This window comes from Solanum dulcamara, chromosome 12, assembly GCF_947179165.1.
Source record: "Solanum dulcamara chromosome 12, daSolDulc1.2, whole genome shotgun sequence".
Taxonomy (NCBI): Eukaryota; Viridiplantae; Streptophyta; class Magnoliopsida; order Solanales; family Solanaceae; genus Solanum; species Solanum dulcamara.
The window spans coordinates 64,121,028-64,146,948 of NC_077248.1; the positions used below are offsets into that span (position 1 = coordinate 64,121,028).

A 25,921-nucleotide genomic window follows, 5' to 3' on the forward strand; every position below is an offset into this window, starting at 1 on the left:
TTAATGGTGGGATGCGCCAGGCCAAAGCTGTAGTGCAAAGCCTAGGCGACGCATGAAGGCCCAAGTAGCAAGCTACTATGATGGACCTTCCCCCTTAAAAAATTGAGTTAATATCGTGTGGATCGATGACCCACATATCAGATATTAAACTGATAAGAACAGATACTACACTTGATCTTAGCCAAAAGGCCGAGAAAGGTATACTTCATTGACCTCACGGACCTCCTCTTTTATACTGCCTCTCAAATATCTACTTTTCATTTTCCGTCAATGTGGGAGCAACAATCCTTAATATACTGCTCCTATTACGTTTCCAAGTTTTAAGAAAGAACTACTTTGCTTTATTTGTGTATGGCATTCATGTCCTATTCTTCACTGTGTTATCTCTCACTATTGGAAAGATTTGAGGACATATTTGTGTGACTTTGGTGCAAAAAACCTATACCTACTTGACCACTTGTGAAATTTTACGTACAAAACACTCCCAAAATATCAAGCTTTTCTTTGATTTCCGTAGGAAACTTTCTTAGACAGAAAATATAACAATTTGCAGTTTACTTCAAAGCTCTAGTTTGGTCTGTTCATAATTTAAAGGTTCAGCCAAATTTTCGTAGTGTGGAGTATACCTCTCACCACCTCGTCCAAAACCTCCCAAAAACACTTCTTGACCTCCTCGTCCAAGACCGCTTGCGGTGCTGTATGCACTAATAATATTATTCAAAGTAGACCCTCCATCAACTAAGTTAATAACTTGATCTGTCATCAACCCTCCTAACCTCTACCACTTACTACTTCCTTATACAGTTTAATCCGTTCACCGTGCCTTAGTTCCTATCCATCTGGTGCTTTACACAATAACAAAACTTAAGGGGTGCTTAAAAACACATTTTGTATTTTCCAAATACTTCCGAAAATAAAAAAAAATCTTAAAAGTTATAAGCTACTTATGCTAGGCCTCTTAAATGGCAACAATATACTGCAAACAATGTACAAGAAGAAGTAATCACTATTACTTAGGTTAGTCCTCTATGAACCTTGATATTGAATTCTCATTAATCTTACATAGAAAAGCAAATTGTAGTCTAGACTTCCAAGAATATAAGAATGTATCTAGTTAAGCCCATCTGGTATAGAAAAATTAAAACTTTGATTTGGTGGGGTGCGCCAGGCCAAGGCTGTAGTGCAGAGCCTAGACGACGCGTAAAGGCCCAAGTAGCAAGCTACTCTGATGGACCTTCCCCCTTAAAAAATTGAGTTAATATCGTGTGGATCGATGACCCACATATCAGATATTAAACTGATAAGAACAGATACTACACTTGATCTTAGCCAAAAGGCCGAGAAAGGTATGCTTTACTTTGCCCACGGACCTCCTATTTTATACTGCCTCCCAACTATCTGCTTTCTATTTTCTATGGATGTGGGACGACGAACCCTTAATATACTACTACTATTACTCTTCCAAGTTGTAAAAGAGAGACTACTTGGATTTCTTTCAAGTGTAAATAACTTATCCCAGAAATAGGGGTTTGGATTCGGGAACCACTAGCCTTAAAATTAGTAAAGGTTATTTTGTAACTCTTACTGATTCAACTGGAACTTGAAAGTATGAACTAAATGTTTCCTTGAGGTAATCAAAGGTGGATCCAAAAGTTGAAGTTTATGTGTTCTGAATTCAAATCTATTTAAATTATTGGGTTCTTAATTGATAATTTGTACATATATAATGTATTTTTAAGACAATCACACGGCTTAAATCAAAGTCACTTTAAACCCCTCTTTCCGCCATCATTTTCAACTTGGTTGAACATATACAGCTCTAAAACAAAACTCAGAGAATTGTGTTCTCTGTTTTGTAATAACTCTCACTTCATATATATGGCGACATATGCTATGTCAGATCAAACACAAAAGCACAGATAGTCAATGAGAAAAGCCTAACATATGTTGTTGATGGTATTCGACACAAGAAGGAAGGTCATTGTTGGCATTGATACGTATATTGAATTCAGGGTCTGACAGCTCGATGGGGAGAGGAGGGTTCAGATGAATCCTGTCACACCCCTTTTTCGATGGGTTTTTTTCAATTAAAGTGACTATTTTAAAAAGAGATTATTTATTATTTAGAGTCGTCACTTGAAATTGTGTTTTGGTGTTCCAAATCACCTTATTAAATCTCTAATCAAAAGAAAAATTGACTCTTCATTTTGTGGTCTGCGAACTAGAAATCCGAATAAGGAATTATGTTAACCAAGGGGAAAGTGTGAGGCACTCCTCGAGTTCCGTGATTTTAGCACAGTCGCTTTATTGACTTATATATAGCTTAAACTAATTTTATTATAATACACTTATTAACCTAAGAATAAAAATGTTACTTACCTGTCTTCATTAATTTATAAAATTGTTTTAAAACTGTTTTATTTTATTAGTGTGTGATGTGTTGAAAGCAGCGCTTTCCAATCTTGTCATAAATTTTTTATTTATTTATATGTTACGTGTAAAACTAATTATCAAAACTTAAACATACTATCACGTGAATAATAAAACATAATAATATCCGATGATAAAATTATACAAAAAACAATATGACGGTTTAAAACATGACACGAGCCACTTCATTTATTTTTTAATATGTTGCCTATTTGTATCTCAAAATGAATTAAAATAAGATCTTACTATATCTTCTTAAATGGATTAAGACATATGTACTTATCAAACATAAATAAAATAAACAAACACCTCATAATTAGATTAAAACTTATGCACTTTAAATATGAGCATTTGTTATGGTGATTCCACAACCACAAGAACCGCAACGACCTTTTACGTAAGAGTGGACTACTTAATTAATTATGAGTAGAGTGTTTAACCATAACCAATAAATGCTAATCAAGTGAATTTTATATACACAATTATCACATGGTTATGTGATGTGTTCTTTACTTGATTAATTTTTTTAATTTTTTTATCTGATCTAAGGTAAATATAAGTGCAAATAAGTATCTACCAATATACAAAGACAACGTATATTAATATTAATTTATTATACTAATGTACTGTATACTAACACGTCCAAACACTCATGCTAAACCTTCTCTAATCGTTTCTCAATTTTCAAATAGAACATTAACATAAACAATTTATTGTTGCCTCAAACACTTAACATTGAGATCTTTATGATATACAAATTTTCTACAATTTCTTGTGAATCAAATTACATGATTTTTCATTTTTCTACGAATAGCATGCTCACGCTAACAAATAAATTAACAAAGATAAATTGATAAGGTTTTAAGAAAACTCATTGTAATAAAGAAAAGACTTCACATAAATAATTAACTTTGTGCACTAAATAATATAAGAAATCAATGGAACAATTTCATTCAAAATTTATTTCACAACAAAATTATAAAGAAACAAATAAATAAGAATCGAATAAAAATATGTACGATGAAATTAACTAAAAGAGGAGCGCGAACGTCATCACTGAAAACTCAAACGGGAACCAAACTCAATTCACCAACATTCAAAGAACTTTTTTTTTCTCTTGTTCTCTCGTCTCTTTCTTTTCTCTATTTTTTCTTTCTTTTGCCTTTTCTCACTTTTTTCTTCTCCATTCTCTCTTTTTTTGTGTGAGTTTGTATTGTTTTCTTTTTCTTTTTGCAGATGATTTTTTTGTAGTATATTAGTGGAAGGAATTAAGATAAATTATTACTTTTTATCTGGTTTTTGTTTTGAAAGAAAAAATAAATATAAAATATAATGATAAAAATATTAGGAAACTATTTTGAACTTAATAAATAAAAGAAAAGTTAAATAGCTGATCTGAAAATATAATTAGAAACACTAGTTTATTTATAAAACTCTAACTTAAAAGAAAACATATATTTTTGTAGATTTCTTTTCTTTTTAAAGAAATTGAAAACAAAGCTTAGCCTAAAACGTGATTTATTTTTGTAGTTTTCAAATACTTCAAAATAAAATTACTAAAATATGATAAAATCAAAATATCTATTTAGATATAAAAAACATATTTAAGCACTAAAAATGGTGTAAAATATTAAAAATCACATGTCTACAGTTTGTCCATCTTTAACTAAAAAACACACAATATTATATATATGAATAATCTTTTTTAATGTATATATAGTAAATAATGAATCGTCTTTGATGAAAAATTCTGATTTTATTACTGTATCAATCTCAATAACCGAGTCAACAAGATCATATCTGTTAGCATTTCTATATACATGTATTATTACTAAATTTTAGGGTCAATTCCCATATTTCAACTGTCAATATATACATTGATAAGTCTTCCCCTTGGTTGGTTCCTAATCTGTGAAGGTGCAGGCACTTTTTTTGTAAAAAATGCTCATTTATATAATCCATACACTAACTATCAATTTGCTTCATTTTGTTAATTGAAGCTCAAACATAAAACATTGAACTTGATTTGTTGAGGTGCGCCATGCCTAGGCTGTAGTGCAAAGCCTAGGCGACGTATGAATGCCCAAATAGCAGTAGGGCTGTTCAAAACTGTCCGCTACCGATAACCCAACCGCAAAATTGGCTTATTGGCTTATTGGTATTGAGTTATCGGATTAGCGGATGGAGAATGGATTTAAATTTTATAATTAACGGCTTATCGGTGTGGGGGACGGATTACTCAATTTTGTTAATGGGTAAACCGTTAATCCGTTAAGAATTTATTATATTTTATCCCTAAACATATAAAATATGTATAATATTGATAATTTTTATTTGTAAACTTAAAATAAATGTAAACCTAAAATAAAATAAGGGCCAAACCCATTTAATTAAACAGGCCTAACCAATTTAATTAAATAGGCAGGCCCATAATCCATTTAAACTTAAACTGTAGAAGCCCTACTTACTAGTTACTAGTTACTACATCAACTCTTCTACAAACTTCTTCCGCCTACTTTAGGTTTAGGAACTTCCGCCTAAACTTCTTCCGCCTAAATCTGCCTCAGAAATTCTAGTAGCATCCCAGAGTTGATTCTACATGCATGTCTGAAGTTGATTTTTGATGACCATATGCAGATACTTTGAAGGTAGATGCTGCTTGTGGACTGCTATTTTCTTATTATTGTTTCCTTAAGAAATATTTTTGTTAATGAGCAAATTTGATGAAGTGGGTACTAGCAGCTTTACTCCTTTCTTGGGGTGAAATAATGTTTTCTGGACCTGATCTCTTGCATTGTTCTATATTTGGGTTGTTTGACCTTTGATTTGGCAGCATCTAGTAGTCATAAAAATAAAGTCTTGAAATGGGTTGGTGAATAGAAATTAGTTTGCGGTTGTTTCCGACGGTTTGGGGGTGGGGGGTGTTGTGTGGAAGGAAGGTGAAATTACTTTGCTGATTCACTTTGCATATGTTATAATGCTGTGATTTTAGTTTTTTTTTTTTGGGTACAATTTGTTCTCTGTTTATCTTAAGGTTTGTTGAGCAAAATGGCATATATGTATTTTAGAGGGATGATTCTTTTTGGATAAATTTTTTAGATGGATGATTACTATTATAAGAACATATGCTTTTGTGCTCAAATTTAATGTGTTCATCACTTCAGCTAGTGAAAATAAGAAGGGAACTTTAGTTGAGTGTGCTCAGCAGGTAAGTCTATTAAGGTCACCACCGATACACCGCCCGATAACCGTCCGATAAGTGCTATTCCGATACCAATCCAACCGATATCTTATAGGTTGGCTAGCGGATTAGTACTTTTAAAAGCCGATAACCGTTAAGTCAAACCGTTAAGCATAATAATCCGTCCAATCCGCCCGATAAGCACCTCTAAATAGCAGGCAACTCTCATAGACCTTCCCCTTAAAAGATTAAGTTAATATCGAGTGAGCGAATAACTCACATATCAGATATTAAGTTGATAATAATATATACTACATTCAATCATGCATTCGGTTATGATATTTGATTAAACACTAATTAGTTAAAAGGTCATATTAGCGGTTACACTATTTGATACTGTCACGATCCAACTCCGTAGGCCGCGACTGGTGCCCTAATTGAGCACCCAAACGTACTCTTATCCCAAATTAGCCATTTTAACCGAATAAATATAGGTAGTGATTATAAGAAATTGCTAAACAAATCATAAAAGTAGATATAGGCACGAGGGCTGATAGGCCGTCATAAACACACAAAACCCAAATCATATATACGAAACCCACAACATAACTTTGTCTACAGACCTCTATAGATGATAGCATAGTCATATGATGGGACAGGGCCCCGTCGTATCCCTGACCAACATATCCAAATATACAGAGATAAAGTCAGTACCAAAATACAAGCTCCGAATAAGGGAGCACTGTCAACGACGTAGCAAATATCCTAAACAGGTAGATCAGCAAATTGAACTTCGGTACCTGCGGGCATGTAACGCAGCCCCCGAAGAAAGGGGGTCAATACGAAAAATGTACCGAATATGTAAAGCATGCACTGTAATAAATAAAATCATAATCTGAATAGTATGTGCAGAAAACGAAATAAATGTTCAAAATTTCAAAATACTTATCATAATCACAAATCATATATGCAAAGACATATGCCATATCCGGCCTCATGCCATGGGATTCGGTAAACAAAACGTGGTCGCCCTCCCGTCATTGACGCCACAGCACAACATAATACCAGAGTAGGGAATATCTCCGTAACAGATCATATCATATCAGATCAGATCATATCATGTCAGATGGCCATATCAAATCATATCACGTCACATCATAAGCATATATGTACATGGCACAGCATAACTCCGTGACACAACATACACCACAACCCATGTACATGTCATACCTGCCCTCTCACGTCGGGGCACGGCAAAAAATACAGAGAAGTACGATTGATAACATATCCTGGCCCAGGCTCAGTGAAAGAGTGGTTACAGTATGCACGAGTAGAGTAGTGAGAGACTAAATGCAATTTAAAATACAAAATATTTATACAGACTCGATAGCATAATTTTGATAACAAATCATATATAAAAATACTTGAATAATAATAATAGTGTAAGTCTTTTCAATGTCCCGATAGTCTATGTCAAAATAATTTTCTGAAATTGTTTTCATATTTCAGAATATATTATAGAACTTAACGGAATAATTAATCATATGATATTTGGAAGAGTAGCAAAGAGTTTCTTTCAAATTCTACCTAACATGAGCCAAACAGAATAACAAAGAAAAATTTGGAATAGTGGGGCCCACCTCGATCAAATGAGGTGGAGTATCTATTATGCGCGTTAAATATCATAACGTTATTTATAAGAGTTTCAAGGTAGTTGGGTCCTATTTGTGCAAATTCTAGAAGTTTAGATAATTTTTCAAAAATATTCATAAATACTTAATTCAATTCTACTGAATAGAAAATGGTCAAATTTAGGTGTCGATTCCGAAGAGTAGAGTCATCCCCGAGGTTCGTATCCAAACCTATTACACCTAAGACATGCCAAGAGAAGAAAAGGTAAAACTTTACATACCCTATCGACCTTTTACGGTTGTCCAAATTCAATTCTCGTTTCCTCCAAAATCTACAGTTGGTCTCATTTACCAATTACTATTCATAAAACTTTAAGAATTCAATTCTACCAATACTTGTCTACAAAAATTTCGGCAGCATCTCCCCTATATATATGACAATCCCAAAATTTCAACTCGGCCACAATGTCAACAACCAAGCCAACAACAACACCAATACCATCAACAATCAATTTAAAACGCATCATAACATAAATTGGTTTCTTTTCCAAATAGTACAACAACTTTCAACCCAACTTTGCATTTCCAAATAAATATGAATATTTCATGTTCATAATTAATTTCAACTCATTCCAACATAAGTGAAAAATATTTTGAGTAAACTATCCAATTCCAACATAAAATTTTTACCATAACTATTACTCCATAACTACTACTAAAATACTACACAAAAATTTAATTCATCTTGCGCCCACAATCTTCATATACATGGATTTATACATATGTAAAACCCACCATGCAAACTTCCATATTTCCATAAATTCTACACATCTCTACATACTACAACATCAACAAACTTCATAATACAAAGAAATTGGATTAATTCTTACCTTTTCCTTCTAACTTCTTCACTTAATCAAAGCTCCAAATCAACCAAACAAGCCTTCTATCTTCTAAAATAAATTTACCATGTTATAGAGGACCCTTGATTTAGTGGAAATACCAAGAAATTATAATTTTAGGGATAAAATTTCAAGTAGTTATTTTTTTTCTTACCTTGGCCGAAACTCTCTTCTTCTTTCCTTAGAATTTTTGCTCTTCTAACTTCTTCCAATTCTCTTGAAAGTTCTAGGAGTTGGAAGATATAAAGACCCCTATGTGAAATTACCATTTTGCCCCTCACCTTTTCTAATATTTTCAAGTTGAAATTCCAATTTTGCCCTTAACCTTCTATAGTATTTCCACATGTGAAATTCCAATTTTGTCCTTAACCTTTTATAGTATTTCCACATGTGAAATTCCAATTTTACCCTTAAACTTTTCCAATATTTTCACATCCCAATTTAGTCATAAGAATTATGTATCCAACAAAATCAAACATGGCGTTGCCCTTGACTTGTTACCGTTATCCCAAAAATGTCCTATTGTGAAAAAAAAATAAAAATAAAAATATGGAAATAACATTCTTCCCCCCTTTTGAAACAGTCTACTTGCGGCCAACGCCGATGTTCAGTAAAACAGTCATATCTTTTGATTCCGATATTGAATAAATTTCCACGAACTATGATTGGAGAGATAATCCAATTATCTACAACTTTCAATTTATGTGTTTTTCGAAATTCCAAAATTATGATGGCGTTAATCTCTCTCCAAATAAGATCACCCGGAGACGTAGAGTAAAAACATCTTTTTTTTTGAATGGCTTACACTTGGATTTGGCTCAAGGTTCCTTCTTGAATTGTGTTTAACTTCACATATATTATCCATATAACTTATCGTATATCCCTTTATAAAATACCATTATGTGGGCTCCACCTCATCTCACGGTTAAGCCATCTATAGCAATAGTAAAACAATATTTTTTTCGGGGTGTAACATCCTTCCCCCCTTTGGAACATTCGTCCTCGAATGTTAAATTGATTTTGAGTTCCAAATATTTTTCTCAAGTGTTCTCATAGTTAATTATGCCCTTCACATATCTCTTCCATTAGTCTATTCGCTTTAGTTCATTATAACACATTCCAGGTTCTACGAGTAAAACAAAATTTTACATGGGGTAACATTTTTGTACTCCAATATTCTTGCTTTACTCTGCTGTGACAGTCTGTATTTTGAAGTCATCGGCATCATGTGTCACTTTTTGACTTTTTCTTGAAGGTCTTTGTCTATCATTTTCTTTTATTTCTCGATCTCGATCTTTGGGTTGTCTATCAATTAGAGCTAGGGTTTTCTCATATTATGACCTTACCGTCATCCAGTAACCAATAACCCACTTGTTCTGATTGTCTTGGTTGAATCATTTCGTAATTTTTTTTCTTAATTAGCAATACTTTAGGCATATTATCTTGATTCATTTCTCCATTTTTTTTTGATTCAAACGTTTCTATTGCCCTTTTTTCTCAAAATGTGCTCTTAGCTCTCTTGTCACGCATACTATTGCAATCTTCACACGAATATGTGTAGGTGCGTAAATCAGTCCAGAATTATCTTAACGTTGCCATACTAGTTTGTATGCAGACCTTATATTTTCTCTTACCTCTTTCAGTTGATATCAGGGCTCAACTATGGCTTTTGCCCTCAATACTAATTATATCTCTTTAGTTGTGCCTCAAACCATCTTATACTTTTCTTTGATGTATCTAAAATATTGCAATCACATTATTGCTACTGAATTCTTATTTTTTTTATTTTTGGAAAAAATTGGGCAGAGTTTCCTCTGTATTTCATACTATCCCAAAATCTGCACGCATAAAATACCAACAATGCCTCACAAGGCCAACATATATATATTTATATCATATCATATCTCAGCCACACAGGGCGCCCAATATCAACAACAATATAAAAATGATGGACTTACCTCGTATGTCCAACTCGAACTGCACCCGTTACACTTTCTTGTCTATTTTTCCTATCAATTTTTAACTTTACATATCAATCATATTACAATATTCTTACCTTATCCAACATGCCTCCTTCGCATCATTACTTACCTGTATATTGTGTAGCTTCCAATATCATCAGTCACTTTCTTTTATCGATGTCATTTTTCAACTGATATTAAAGGTTAGAAAAAGAATTGCATGTCCTATTGCTGGGCTCTATTGCACAATCTTAGTTATGAAAGAAATGAAACATTCTAAATGTCCTGTAGCCTCCTATTTATAGATGTGGTGCACAACACACCGATAAATAAGACTCTACTAGACACGGTCTGTAGATATTCCGAGGACCAAATCGCTCTGATACCACTTTTGTCATTATACGTAGGCTCAAAAATATGTCATAAACAATATGAAAATTGTTATATTCCGTATTTTCATACGTTGAGTCATACGCAAGAGAATTGACTCAAGTTAAAGACGGAATCATTTTCGGACACGGAGTGAAAATCCTTAATTTCCAATTTTAATTAGAACATAAATTGTTCATCAACTTTAATTAGTGTAACTAACTTATATCATTGGAGATTAGGAATAAATTCATTAATTAAAATTAGATGATTAAGTAGAAATTAGTGGTTCATTAAATTAATTAATCTAATCACTTGTATGGTCCCCACCTACACTAGTTAATCAATAAGATAGATAGATGATACATAGAGGGGCACGTGGGAAGCAGCATATAGAGCATATAAAGTCTATGCCTTAATGCCTAATGCTGAAAATACATTTTATTATCTTCTTGACCAAAATAAATTAGAGAGAGAAGCGAGAGGGGTAGAGAGAAGGGCTCTCAGACAAGGCATCAATTGAGGAATAAATTAAAGGGTCAAGTGTGGTCATTTCTCATGTAGATGGCAGCAAGGTTGGAGTATTTAGGGCTGCAAAATCTTTGATGAATCAAGACCTCACCAAATTATGTCCTTTTAGCCTAAGGTAAGATTTCATCTCTTTCTTCATCTTGGAAGCAATTTAAATTTTTGTAAGTTGATGAATGTATGAAACTATGAGTGTTGATGTTGAAGTGTTGTTGAGCCATGTTAGGGGGCTGCTTAGTTGAAATTGATTAATTGATTTATTTAGTATTTGATTGTTGTTATCATGGTTTATGTGAGGGAGATAAGGGGATTAAATCATTAAGGTTGAGGTTAAAGTTGTTGTGGGTTGTGGAAGAACTTGTGGTGATATTAACATGACGTTTTTGCATATGAATGAATGATGTTGTGGTTGAGTGTGGCTGCTGTTATAGGTCACGAAAATTTGATGAAAAGTAATATGAAAAAGGTGTAAAAATTATAGGTGGTTTGCTTGGCTTGTGGTATGTGTTCATGAGGTTTTTGAGCATCTTTATGTTGTTAGTTAAGGGCTATTTTGATAGGTTGTTATTGTTCTTGTTGAGATTGGAATATTAATGATAATTAAGGTTATATGTTACATTATATGTTGGTTGGGCTGTTTTAGGATTGTTTCAATAAAACGTTAACACTATTAATCATTAAAGATAATTGGAAGATATAGTAGTTGTATGTGGATTGGAATTGTTGTTGAGTGTTATGAATGTGGACTGACTTAACTTACCAATAAGGTTATAATGAAGATATTAACTTGTATTAAATGGACTTGGAAGCAAGAAAATCCCATGATTAGTGTTGGTATTAAAATTGACAGAATTTTTGCTCTTCTAACTTCTTCCAATTCTCTTGAAAGTTCTAGGAGTTGGAAGATATAAAGACCCCTATGTGAAATTACCATTTTGCCCCTCACCTTTTCTAATATTTCCAAGTTGAAATTCCAATTTTGCTCTTAACCTTCTATAGTATTTCCACATGTGAAATTCCAATTTTGTCCTTAACCTTTTATAGTATTTCCACATGTGAAATTCCAATTTTACCCTTAAACTTTTCCAATATTTTCACATCCCAATTTAGTCATAAGAATTATGTATCCAACAAAATCAAACATGGCGTTGCCCTTGACTTGTTAATGTTATCCCAAAAATGTCCTATTGTGAATAAAAATAAAAATAAAAATATGGGATATAACAGATACCTTCCCCATCCCCACCCCAACACCTCTGATCAACACAATTTCTTATCTGATATTTTATTTTTAGGAAATTTATATAAATTCCAAGAATTTAGAAGTTAATTACTTAGATACACTCTAGTTTGCAATATTATGTATTTTACCAAATTTTGGTGTGTCTAGATACATTCAGATACCTCTAAATACATGTATCTCGGGATACATGAGATTAGAATTAGGTATAATTTATTCTAGATACATTGTATTCAAGTGGATTTGCATGAATTTGAGGACTGAAATACACAACAAATCTCGCTCGCTTCCCTCGCCTCTTTCCCATCTCGTTCGCCACTCTCCTACGTATCTGGTATCCAGATATATGTGAATCACACTAGATACATACAAATACATGTATCTAGTGTGATTCGCATGTATCTGGGTTACATAACGAATCTCGCTCGCCTCCCTCCCCATCTCGCTCGTCTCTCTCCCTGTTTTAGTGTATCTAATAACAAAAATATATGTATTTAAATATATGTTTCTCAATATATGGTAGAAAACTCTTAATTAGTGATAAGATACGTAATATTTTGAAAATATAAATAATAATAGTATATATGACAGTGAAGTATGTCTAATTATTCAGTTTTTCCTTTATTTTTACAATTTAAATAAAAAAGGGAATTAAAAAAATAATACAAAATTATACAGTTTGGATAATTTAATTTTAAAAGTCCTCAAAACTCCTTAGCTACGTTATAAACACAAATGAGCTGATTTTAACTCTGATCCACAATAAGAACACCCAATATTCATCTATATATAACTAAAGTTAAGCTTTTTCTAGCTTTTGTTTTGTTTAATTCTGTAATAAATTTGCAACCCGTTCTCTCCGCATCAATTTTAAAAAAAAATTAGTTCAACCCGGTCTCACACAATTTTAGTCGCGCATTTATTATGCATTTTGTATTTAATTTGTATCAGCTAGCGATGTATTTGCCTTGTTCATATCCGTTCGGTTTCATTGTCATCTCTGTGGGCCATTATTTTTTCTTATTTCAATCTCTTTGATTTTTTTTACATTTGTTTGATTTTTCTTTATTACTTGTGGACCCCCCATCCTTTAATTTTTGGACTGTGCCTACAACGTGTACATAACTGTTCGTTTTGAGGCAGCTCACATTGGAGATTTCTCCGTCGTATTTATCTTACTATTTTTTTCTATTATATATTAAAAAATAACGTAATTTTTAAAGAATATGTCATATTCTAATAACAATTTAAAATATTTTTTAAAAGAAATATAAAAAATTAATTAACTTTATATATTGTACGTATTATATAAATTGAAATAAAAAAATAACATATATTGAACTCATACTAACACCTAGGAATGTTCATGATTTGGATAAAATTCGATCCAAATACAAAAATCATACCAAATCGATCAAATAAATCGATTTCTTATTTGGTTTGATTTGGCTTAGTTTTACTTTTTTTTAAAAAAATTGATAACATTTGATTTGATTTTAATTTTGTTCAAATAAATCAAAAAAATAACCTAATCGAACCGAACCGAGAAGTTATATACATATTTTTTATATATAATTATATATACAAAATATGTTTTTTTTTTTACAAAAAAAGCCTAAAATGCCCTCGAACTATTGAAAATTATACAAAAATATCCATCATCCTCTATTGAGCCTAAAACGTCCTTTAAGTCCAAAAATGACATTTTCTTTAACGGAAAAAAGACATTTTAGGCTCAATAGAGGATGATGGATATTTTTGTACAATTTTCAATAGTTCAAGGCATTTTAGGCCCTTTCAACAGAATTTTAATTACATAATTTAAATAATTTTTTTAAACATGTGACGGTCATATATTAGTTACAATTTAATTATTTAAGATTAATTATAAATTAAAATTTATTTAACAGGATTTTAATTAAATAATTTGAATAATTTTACACATGTGACAGCCATCTATTGGATAACAATTTAATTATTTAAAATTAATTATAAATTAAAATTTATTTAACAGAATTTTAATTAAATAATTTAAATAATTTTTATAAACGTGTGACGGCCATCTATTGGTTATAATTTAATTATTTAAAATTAATTAATCTATTTTGTAAAAGTTAATTATTTAAAATTAATTATAAATCAAAATTTATTTAACAGAATTTTAATTAAATAATCTTTTTAAACACATGACAGTCATCTATTAGTTACAATTTAATTATTTAAAATTAATTATAAATCAAAATTTATTTAATTTTTTTAAAAATAAATTAAATAATTTTTTTAAAACACGTGACGGTCATCTATTAGTTACAATTTAATTATTTAAAATTAATTATAAATCAAAATTTATTTAACAGAATTTTAATTATGAAAAAGGGCCTAAGAAGCCCTCGAACTATTGAAAATGGTACAAAAATGTCCCTCATCAATCTATTGAAATTAAAATGCCCTTTTCATTAAAGAAAATATTATTTTTGGACTTAAAGGTGGATGCAAAGGACATTTTAGGCCCAATAGATGGATAAAAGACATTGAAAAAATTACTTGATTGATTGCTTTTTAAAAATTAATTACTGATTTTAGCGATATTTTTTATTTATTACCGTTTATAGCAATACATAGCAATATTATGATAAATCTACACTTGTATTAAAAGTGAATTATGCATACAATATAAATGTATTATAAATATTTTAAAATATATATTATGTTTGTGTAGTAAGAAACTGACATAATGTATTATAAGTCTATTAAAATATGTGACAAATGTATTATACATCTATAAAACTTGTATTATATATGTTTTATAAATAGTTCTCTGCAATATGTATTAAAACTGTATTATAAATGTATTATAAGTGTTCAATGATTTTTTTTTATTGCTATAGATGATAAATATTTTCTTCATATTGTATATTTATGTAAGTTTCCCAAGGACATTTTGTACTATTTCCAATAGTTCGAAGGCATTTTAGGCCTTTTCCCATATTTTTTATGAACATTTTTAATGAGAAAAATGCAGCACACTAATTGAAAATAGTAAGGTATAATGCGTCTTTTATTTGTACAACCATATTATTAACTTATATATTATTCAGTAAGTTTATATTGTTAAATACATTGGATTAACTAATAATATAAGTAGAAAGTTAAATAATTAAAACTCTTGATATAAGAATTATAAAATTCAAAATAGCACAAAGACAATTTAATGTTTTTGAATGAATTATTGCCTTTTTTTCGATTTTGAATAAATCATTTCTATTATTTTTGTGTGTGATTAATAATTGAATAACTACATCAAAATCCAAAATGATAACAACCAAATCGATAGATGTATGCTTTATTTAATTTGATTTTGATTTAAATAATTTTCAAATCAATTAAATTAATTTGATTTTAATTTTGACCAATAACCAACCCAAACTAAGCCGTGAACAGCCGGGTGACCCGAAATCTTTATCTAGTCTCATTATAGGAAAAATTACATAAATACACAACTAATTTTACCATATATTCTAAATTTTTCAACCATTTGAAAAAAAATACAAAAATTCATACTCTCTCCTATTCGCTAACACATCACTGTATGTATCGATCGGATACATTCCTTTATGCGATGTATCGATTACGTGATGTATCAGAATATCAGATACATCACTTTTTTGTGATATATCGATCGAATACATCAATTTACGTGATGTATTAGAATGTGCATGATATATTTGAAAGTGATGAAAAAAAAACAATTCGGATAATTTTTTTTGAAAAATAAAAATAAAGTTTAATTGAGAAGAATTATCACGATTTAAGTAAAATTTACTTCATTATAATAAAGCGTAACTAGACTACAAAATAGTGCAAACGACGTAGGCCTCTAAAAGAAAAACTATCATCCAGCCTACACATGGCCTACCACTTTTCCTCTTAACCTCCCTTTTCCTACATTGTTCATATCGACATTACCAAAGCTCCAAAATTTCCTCCATAAAATCTTCTCTATCGATCTCCTTGTGATTCTCCATTATCGCAATGAAGCTTAAACATCCTCCAACCTCTTCTTCACAGACGTTAACAGCAACGACGTCGTCTCACGATGCTCAATTGCTTGTACGTGAAACTCTTCGGATTAGTGCCGATCTTGCTTCTGCTCCTCCTTCCCTGCCGTCGGTTGCTGCAGTACCGGAAAATGTTAGTTTTGGAGTTATTGATAAGCAATTTGTTGATTCTAGCTTGAGATTGCTTTGTTGTGAAGAGATCGATGGTCGAAGATGGAAGTATTTTGCTGATGATGAGACTGTTGGTTCTGAGCAATTGAAGTTGAAGAAGAAGAAGAAGAATGCAATCCGTGCTATTAGTTTGCATTCTCCACAAGCTCCTGCCGAGGTTTGTTGATTTTGCTTGTGAAACTAAAATTTCATGGGCGAGTTTTAATTTTTTTTTTCTATAATGATGTGATCGATTTCTTTAATATCTGTAGTAAAATTGGAGAGACTCTATGCTTTCTATAGCTGTTTAAATTAGCAATTCTTATTGTTTTTTTAAAGTATGTTTCTCGAAATTACTAGTACTAGCTGCATAAACAATATTTTGACTTTGATATAGAGTTTAAGAAAGTAACAGTTTTGAATTTTGTGGTTTTAAGCTAAATATGTGTAAAATGTACCAAAATGTATTTTAATTTACGGACATGCCTCATTGAAAGTTGAAATTAAAGAGTTGCCATGAAAAGAGTAGGAAAAAAGACATTTTTTTGGAGAGTAGGATGAACAAATTGAAACAGAGGGATTAGTTGCATAAACAATATTACTTTATTTTTAAAAATGATGGTGGTGTCTGGGCTAGCTTGCGGCACCTTGACTAATAAATGAGAGAGCCTGCTTCTGTACGACAATCCACAATAGCAGGTTTCTGGTATACCTATTCACCAAGGTAGAAACAGCTCTGCCTCATCATGGCATCTGAAATTTTTTCAGAAGTAAAAAGGAAAACGAGACTTTGTTTAACATTCTTAAATGAGGGAGATTACAGTATCTGGCTTTCACATCAATGACCAAGAACTATTTTACAGTGATATGTATTTGTCGGTGTTTACTGCATAGGTTGCTATTTGTTTCAAATTTCTGGTGAAGAATATACTCTTTATCTATAACAATTCAAATAATCGGAGAGATAAGTTGAAAAGAATTCTCAATTGACCTTAAAGGAATCAAGTGGAGAACTAGTGAGTGAGCTAAAAATTAAATTGCTACAGCAGAAATTCTCTAAATTGTTTCATGAGCATTTTGTTAATATTCTAAGTGTAGGATGCTGAAATTCCAACATTCAAAGCATACTTTTTTGTGAAGTGGAAATGGTTTTTTATAATGTGAATCAACAGAACCCTGTCTCTTGTTTTATAATTTCTATAAGCTACTAAGGTACGTGTCTATGAGGAATGCCTGTTAGTATATTGTAAGATGGCTGTTTGAGTAACACATTGTGCACAAATTTTTATGGTTAAAATTTTTGGTTGTGTGAGTAAGACATTGTGCATGAATCTTAATAGACAAGGAATTCTCTATTCAAAATGTAATTTTCTATGTTCCTATCGTACATGTGGTGCAGGAGTTCATGGCGTTCATAAGATCCTATGTGGTTCCAGAAGGTTTTCCTGACAGCGTTACGCCTTCTTATGTACCATACATGACATGGAGGGCACTAAAGGTATACACCTACAAAATAAATGCTCTGTCTTGATTGCTCTTTTGGCTAATGTTTCATAACATGTTGCTGTGGTTATTAACCAACTACCTCTTGATTTTCACTTGTAGCACTTCTTTGGTGGTGCGATGGGTGTTTTCACGACACAAACACTCTTAAATTCAGTAGGAGTCTCCAAACATAGAACTACCCCTGGTGCTGTAGCCATTAACTGGATTCTCAAGGTACAGATGGAGTCTTCAACATTGTCTGCGTGCTCTCTCTTAACATTTTACCTAGAGTTGGGACTTGATATAAGAATGTGGAAAATATTATACAAAAAATTAGAACAGGTTTTGTGAGATTAGGTTGTTGGTTTGGCATTTGAGTCTGGTATATGCTAACAAATTTCAATGTTTTCCAAAGATCCTAATAACATGCATTATTTTTGTTACAGACTTAAAATAAACAAATGTGTTCCTTCTTGAGCTTGATCTTTTAGATGTGGTGGTTCACACAATTTGACAATGTTGCATGACCTGACAAAGGTTTTGTGTTCGAGTCTTTATCGTTATCCATCTCCAAAAATATTTTCACATGCTTGGCCTAAAACAATGGGCCTACATGTGCCGGAGTGTGTTGCATACTCAGAGGAATAAATGTGTCCCTTCTCTAGCGGTTTAAACTTTACTTTTAGATGAAGTGGTTCACACAATTCAACAGTTTTCTTTTTGTTTCTCCCAGCAGTCAGCACTCTATTTTACTAATCCTTTTTACGGTCCTATAATTTCATAAGTTTTTCCAATATCTCTAGATTAGGTTGTTCACTCTGCCCTTGGTCACCATATGAGATGAAACATTATCCTAGAATCCCTGTCACCCAAAAAGCAGATGCTTTCTTTTTTTTCTTCCGACTGAAAAGCAGGAACGCCCATTCAATCATGTGGAATTATTTTCCAGGAAAGCTTCATAACCTGAACCAAATCCATCTTGGAAATTGTGATAAGACAATGGACTAGGAGAAAAACTTACTTTTGATTCTTTCTGGCTTGAGGGTGGGTGGGGGTCTTCATGTATCTAAAGAAGTCGAGAATGTTCAAGATCTAATTTTGAGACTGTTCTGTTGCTTCTGATTCTCTCAGCCTTGAATAAACCCAAGTCAGATATGCGCTCATTTTTGATCTGTTATGTGTATTTTATGATATTCTGAGAGCTCAAAATGGATTTTAGAAACAGCTCCTTTCATGTTCCATGAATACAAACTGGAGGGTATATGCAATTTTCAGGATGGTGCTGGTCGGGTCGGCAAGATGCTTTATGCACGGCAGGGAAAGAAATTTGATTATGATCTAAAACAGGTATTCTCCATTGTTTCGTCTCTAACTTTGTTTTGGTTTGTTTTGTGTTTTTCTGTTGTTTATATTTTGTTTTCTTGGTTTGAGCAATTGGATGGGTAAGGGTTGAGCTTCAATTTGTAATTTTGTTGAACTAGTTCATTTTTCCTTATAATTCTTGTTTCCTTATGATGCCCTTCAGCTAAGGTTCGCGGGTGATCTTTTGATGGAGTTGGGAGCTGGTGTTGAGCTGATAACTGCTGTTGTGCCACAGTTTTTTCTTCCTTTAGCCTGTGCTGCGAATGTCGCAAAGGTTTGTCCCTGTCCTTTTTTCTATATTTTTTCTGTTGCATACACATACAGTTAGCTAAGCCCTCAAGGTTTATTTTGAATTGCTTGCAGAATGTAGGTGCTGTCACTTCTACTTCAACTCGTACTCCTATATATAAGGCCTTCGCTAAAGGGGAAAATATTGGGGATGTAACAGCTAAGGGGGAATGTGTTGGCAATCTTGCTGATTTAGTAAGCTTTTCTAATCATTCTTTCCTTCTTTTCTCTCTTTTCTGGTGATGATATTGGTTTGATCTTAACATTAAAAGGGCAAACAAAGCATCCCAAACTTCACATTGCATCAAATCAATGTTTAACGAGTATACTGAATTGGCAATATGAGTATTCTGAGAGTATACTGAATAGGCAATATGAGTATTCTGATTTCAATTGCATGTCCTCTTGAGACCACTTCTCAAGGTCCGGCCACAGTAGTGTAATATACTATAGATTGCATTAATGGTTCAAATGTCATTGCCAAGAAGTAGCAGCAGTTCTATTGTTTCCTTCTTTTGAAAGGGCAAAGTGGCAGAAGAGGTAATCACTATTCTTTATGGACATTGTTGCCGTTTTTTCAAAGTGATGGTGTCGTGTACCTACTCATTTTCTCACTAACGTTTCACTCAATTTTTCCCGTCCGAGGGCTTTGGTGGAAAACGAACTAAAATGAAGGCCTTATTCTATGATGGTCTGTTCAGTTTTATGCAGTTGGGTAGCTGCAATTGACTCTGTGATCCACTGTTATGTTGTATCTTCATATTGTGTCAAAGAATTTCACTGAAACTGTTCACTTGATTATTGGTGAACATTTGTGAGAAAGACGAGAAGGAAGAGAAACACTGCTTATTGAAGTTTAAATTATTACAAATCCTAGAAAGGAAAGAAAATCAATACATAAATGCAATATAATTACAACAGGGTAAATTAAGATATATAGTATGTCAATGATATTTAAAATTCATATAAATCCTAGCACTTTCCCTTAAGCTGGTGCATATATTTTATATGCATCCAGCTTGCTACATATATAACTTGTTCTGGGACCGATGAATGACTTAGTAAATATATCTGGAAGCTGATCATTTGACCATATGAACTTTGTGACAGTGTCTCTTGAGGGTATCTTTTCTTTGACAAAATGACAATCATTTTTTATGTGTTTGGTCCTCTCATGAAACATTGGATTTGATGCAATGTGAAATCCGGCCTCATTATTACACATAATGGTGGCAAACTGGTGGGTTGGGTTAAATTTGAGCGGGTTAAAAAGGGGTTGAATAGAAAATGGTGTCATAACCCAATCCACCCATATTTATGCGGCAAAAAAATGGGTTGGGTTCGAATCAAACCAATATTTAATGCAAGAATTGCGGAAATAAAGAAATCATTGAACTAGGGAGTATCGGAGATGTTAAGTACGGTGAAGATCTTTACTGTGAATTACTATTTGTTGGGCTACTGTACTTCTCTTTTTGAAACTAATTGTTGGGCTACTGTACTTCCATTCCACCTTATCATTGGAAATTGAAGTATTTGGTCAAAGGACATGAATCAAAATTGTGAAACATTTTACATGTGTATAACTTTGTACAATAATATGGTAATATTTACCATAATAAAATCAACTACTTTTTTCTATTAGAGAAGTATTTTCAAGCTGATTTTGATGGCTTATGATTTTCTAATTAGATTACAGGTATTTCCCCTTTTATCCCTTAAATTAATCTTTTCATTGGAAATAGGCTAAATACCAAGGTAGCCCCTTAAACTCGGCATGATTTATAAGTTAAAGATACTCAAACTTAGCTAGTGACCAGATCGACACCTCAACTCGTCCTATATGTCTTTTAAACATACCAATCCTACATGGCATATTGTGTGTTGTTTTGTAATATTAGACTTCTTTCTCAATGTGTTCAATAAAATTTCAACGTCCGGGCCTTGATTTTTCACACTTCAGAAGCTAAAGTATTATTCACATTGAAACACCAATTTTACAATCTTTTCATTTCAAAGGGTCTATTGTTCATAAGTTGCACTCCTCTCCAAACATATCAGTTTATGGTAATAAGCATAAGTAAGAGCCCATTTGGATTGGCTTAAAAGTTGGTCAAATCTACTTTTAAGTCAGTTTTTGACTTCTGGAAGTGTTTGGCAAATATAAAAATAACTTAAAATAAGTTTAAAATGACTTAAAATAAGTGAAAAACCAAAAGTAGGTCTCCCCTACTTCTTATTTTTTGACTTAAAAGTCATTTAAGTATGACTTTTTTATTTTTGACTTAAAAGCTACTTTTTTTAAAGCCAATCCAAATGGCTCCAAGAGTTCTCTATGATTTAAAAAAAAAAAAGAAAGTAAAAGAATCTACAAGAGTGAAACAAGAATTATTATGAGGAGAAAAGCAGAAGACTATTAAAGAAACAAAAGAATAACAAAGGCAAGTTTGATGATCCGTAAAATGTTTCCTTTTTCCTTTCAGGCGAATTGAAGGGCTTAATTTCTACTTGAATAGGAATTTAAATTTATGTGTTTAGTTGTTTCTATTATGCATCTTATTACTAATGTGTTTGAGCTCGAATAACTTATGTGAACTGTTTCTTATGAAGCTCGGGACAGGATTAAGCATCTTGATTTCCAAAAGGAATCCATCCTTGGTCAAGACATTTGCCTTCCTCTCATTTGGATATGTCTTCAGCTCTTACCGAGAGGTTAAATAGTTTACATTAATTTATAGTTCTGCACCTTTTTAACATACTTGTCCGATTTCTTTCCTTTTTATTTTTTCCATTTGACTAAATCATCTTATTGCTTATGTCTTAGGTGAAATCTGTTGTGCTGCATACCCTGAACCGTGCAAGATTCACAGTAGCAGTAGAATCTTTCCTAAGGACAGGTTAGGAGCAGTCTTCCTCTCCCTCCTCCACTCCTCTTTTTCTATCATGATTGAACCTTCTTTCATACCATGATTTTGTTTGCTGTTTACAGACTGTCATCATGACTGGATTTTTCATCTTACAAATTTGTGGTGAAAATAGGACATTTCAACATTTTATTAACTCAAATCTAGCGAAATTATGTGTTTTTGTCCTCATTTTCCTTTTCTTCTCCATTTTGATTTCCCATAGATTTATTTGGAGTTGTCCAAAAATGTGAAGAACTTATTATGAGTGAAGCAAAGCAGGAAAGGGGAGATAAATTCATAGTCATATATCTTTTTTCTCCGAGTTGATGTCTTATCGTGCTACTTGCTATCAGGGAGAGTTCCAACACTGCAGGATGGAAATTCAAGGGAAAACATATTTAATTTTCCATGGAAAAAGCACAGGCCTATTGTTCTTGGTAATTACAGGGAAAATATACTCTTTCCTTTTTCACCTAATCATAAATTCATCAGACGTATTCATTGTATATTTAAACTAAATGCTTACAGGACCCAGATTTAGAGAAGCTTTCCAAGATCCAAACTCATATCTTGCTGTCAAGCCCATCTTTGAGGTATGTTTTCTAGGAAGGATGAATGTCAAGAGGAGCTCTCGTGCACATAGCACACTTGCATCCCCTTGCTTGTTTTGTGGCCAAATATTTCTTCAACCATTTTCTTGTATTCATGCTTTTTAATTGAATGTCAATCTTGATTAACAGAAGGAGCATTATATAGTGACATACAATCCTTCCAAAGGAAATATATATGTGTTGCTCAAGGATCAAGCTAAGTCTGATGATGTACTGAAAGCAGCATTTCATGTAAGGCATCCGATTTGCCCATGTGATGAATGTGGAACGCTTAATTTACGATATCTAATTAACTTTAAAATACAGGGCCATGTGCTTCTGCACATCATTCTTTCATCCACCAACAAACAATCTTCCTCCAGGAAACAACAGGAAGATGAGCTTTCAGTATCCTTGCTATCAACTGCTGATCTTCAAGCTCATGTTGCAGAATCTTATAAAATGGTCTCTGCTTTATATATGCCTTTCAAGAGCAAAGCTAAAGAACAGGTGAAGCGAAATTCGCCACTTGATGAGACTATTTCTGATATATCCTTTTTCTTTCTAAATTTTAAACAAATTGAAACATAGAGATGATATGTTACTTCTGAGTGCAGCTGCAGTGCTGAACCTTCTGTTTGTTATTACTTATAACCACATATGATTACACTTAAAAATCACATACAAACTGAGAAAAAAGTATCAGGAAGGCTAAGATTAATAAACCAGGATTTCTGAGTTTTCAATCTCATTCATTTTGTTCCTGCTCCTCCACCTCTCCCCAGTAAGAAAGGAAAACGGAGTTGGGAAATAAGAGCTGGAATATAGGGTGTGTTTTGCATGGAGGAAAATGTTTTCCAATTTTCTATGTTTGGTTGGTCAAAATGTTTTGGAGAACATTTTCTCTAGGAAAACAAGTCCCTTAAAAATAAAAAATCAGAAAAGTGACTTCACTACTGCAAGTAGGGGAAACTAGTTCAATAAGTGGCATTCCATGATGATTGTCTCACTCCCAACTCCAAACTTTGCTCCCACATCCCTCAGACCCATCCCCCAAATCCTCCACTCCACACACCTCACCTCCACCCTTATAGTCTTTGTCTAAAGTACATTTAAATTCTCTTGGGATAATATCTTTTATTTTTAAACACCAGTAAATAAGTAAGATAATCACTTATTTTTCTGGGAAACCAATTTCCTTCATACCAAACACACCCATGATTGTGTCTCCAGGGTGTTAAAATCATGTTCATCACAAGTGGAAATTAGGATTTGTTTCTTTGGTATTGCGGCAAGTGAATGTTTCTCTTAAGAAAGCTAGATGACAATGTTTTTCCTTTGTATAAAGTTGTTAGTGTCTTGACAATGTTAGGGCTGAACCCTAGATCAACTTCCCCTAACTGGTTTCTTGAGGGTTGGGTGGATGGGTTATGTATGGTTATCTAGCTAACTGGAACAGACATACAGTTGGTTTCAGAGCTGCATGTATTTTTCAGCTGTCTGAATTACTTCTAAAGAGGTCATATGGGGTAATTATCTTACATGAAGGAATGATAGGACAAACTGTCCGCTGTCCAACTCATAATCACTCTTTTAATGAGGTCTGTTGGTTTCAAATAAATTATCCCCACTGAGTTGTAACTATCTTTTAGGAGCTGAGACTTTTTAATATTCACATTGCAAAATATTGATGGAATTTACACAGCGGGAATGGCGATTGTGAGTTCGTTGTTTGTTTGCCTTACCTATTTGATTATGGTAAACTTGCAAGAGGCTGCTCCTTTTATTTAATTACGTAGGTTAGTAATCATTCTACATCTTGCAGGGTTGGGTGATGTCGGAATCACTACTTAATCCTGGACGAGCTCGGCTTTGTGAAATGGTCAAATAAGATATGTACCTGTTGGAACTTATTTATTGACACAATTGTTTTGCATGGCCTCTGATGGCATTGCAAAACATTTGTGCATCTAGTGGAATTTGCTACATGGCGGCAAATGAGGTCAGAGATTTGAAGTAATTACCAGATGTTTATCCAGACGTTCTGTGTGGACGCAATTTGCTACCTGTGCTTTCTATTTTGTAGCATGACAGTTTACCTGTATATCAGCAGCTAGCTAGCGATTAGCGTAAGAAAGAAAGTGCACTTTGCGAAAGATTTCATTATACTTGTTTATTCCACCAAAATCTTTTTTCTGATATTTTCTTCTTTCTTACATATAAATTTTCAGCTTAATACTCTTTTGTAATGCATACAAGTTTTTTTTTTTTTTTTTTTTAAGTGGAAAGGGGTTTGCTTGCCGTTAAGATACTCTACTACCCCCAGTTTCCTGTTTTTCATATTTATTTGGCTACTGTAATGTTATATCTCCATCTGGTGTTTTTTTCCTTCTCTACCATTTTACTCTTCAATCATGGAAAGAATAAGCAAACATGAGAGAAATGGTACTTTTTATTATTGGTATAACTTTATCTTCCTTATCTGATGATATTTTTGTCTTGGTTGAGATTCCACATTGAGAGGTGAACTAATTTGGACTTTTCATTATAGCCAAAGGATAGGATATTTTTTTTTTTTTATGACCGTGGTGTCCGAGTCAGCTTTCGCATACCTCGACTAATTTTATGAGATATCTGCCACCTCCCACTAAGCAACAGTACCAAGTAACTTTGTCCACCAAGGCTAGAATAGATGGGAAGAATCATCTAGTGTTTTTTGGTCTCCACTGAATTTTGAACCCGAGACTTTAGGAATTATATGTTTTGATTCATACTTTTTGTGCATTACACAATAACATATAGGGATGGCCATGGGGCGGGTTAAATTATGAGTTCAATTC

General features: G+C 32.6%; 1 protein-coding gene, 1 long non-coding RNA gene and 2 other non-coding genes across 4 annotated transcripts; 1 reads left to right on the forward strand and 3 right to left on the reverse strand.

Annotated features, from left to right (window-relative positions):
- Positions 1-6: 6 nt before the first annotated feature.
- Positions 7-202, reverse strand: LOC129877965 (U2 spliceosomal RNA). The gene has a single exon (XR_008763675.1). It is a non-coding gene; the product is annotated as a U2 spliceosomal RNA (small nuclear RNA).
- Positions 203-1,154: 952 nt separating this feature from the next.
- On the reverse strand, positions 1,155-1,350 carry LOC129877966 (U2 spliceosomal RNA). Its single transcript, XR_008763676.1, has one exon. It is a non-coding gene; the product is annotated as a U2 spliceosomal RNA (small nuclear RNA).
- A 5,936-nt stretch (positions 1,351-7,286) lies between these two features.
- Positions 7,287-8,339, reverse strand: LOC129877268 (uncharacterized). Its single transcript, XR_008763504.1, has 3 exons — positions 8,299-8,339; positions 8,133-8,192; positions 7,287-7,574 (listed from the first exon to the last, which is right to left on the reverse strand). It is a non-coding gene; the product is annotated as an uncharacterized LOC129877268 (long non-coding RNA).
- A 7,782-nt stretch (positions 8,340-16,121) lies between these two features.
- On the forward strand, positions 16,122-25,452 carry LOC129876099 (protein root UVB sensitive 6). The gene is made up of 13 exons (XM_055951420.1): positions 16,122-16,628; positions 17,850-17,948; positions 18,056-18,169; positions 19,211-19,282; positions 19,461-19,571; positions 19,661-19,780; positions 22,196-22,297; positions 22,410-22,482; positions 22,845-22,928; positions 23,020-23,084; positions 23,232-23,333; positions 23,409-23,591; positions 24,907-25,452. The coding sequence occupies exons 1-13, from the start codon at positions 16,275-16,277 to the stop codon at positions 24,970-24,972; spliced, it is 1,545 nt and encodes a 514-aa protein (XP_055807395.1). The 5' UTR covers positions 16,122-16,274; the 3' UTR covers positions 24,973-25,452.
- Positions 25,453-25,921: the final 469 nt, after the last annotated feature.

What these genes read in the sequence shown, in the direction of transcription:
- LOC129876099 (XM_055951420.1), top strand. Translation starts at nt 16,275, where the DNA reads ATGAAGCTTAAACATCCTCCAACCTCTTCTTCACAGACGTTAACAGCA. An exon ending in GCACAGGCCTATTGTTCTTG is followed by an intron (nt 22,929 to 23,019) that starts GTAATTACAGGG and finishes AAATGCTTACAG; the next exon opens with GACCCAGATTTAGAGAAGCT. An exon ending in TACTGAAAGCAGCATTTCAT is followed by an intron (nt 23,334 to 23,408) that starts GTAAGGCATCCG and finishes TTTAAAATACAG; the next exon opens with GGCCATGTGCTTCTGCACAT.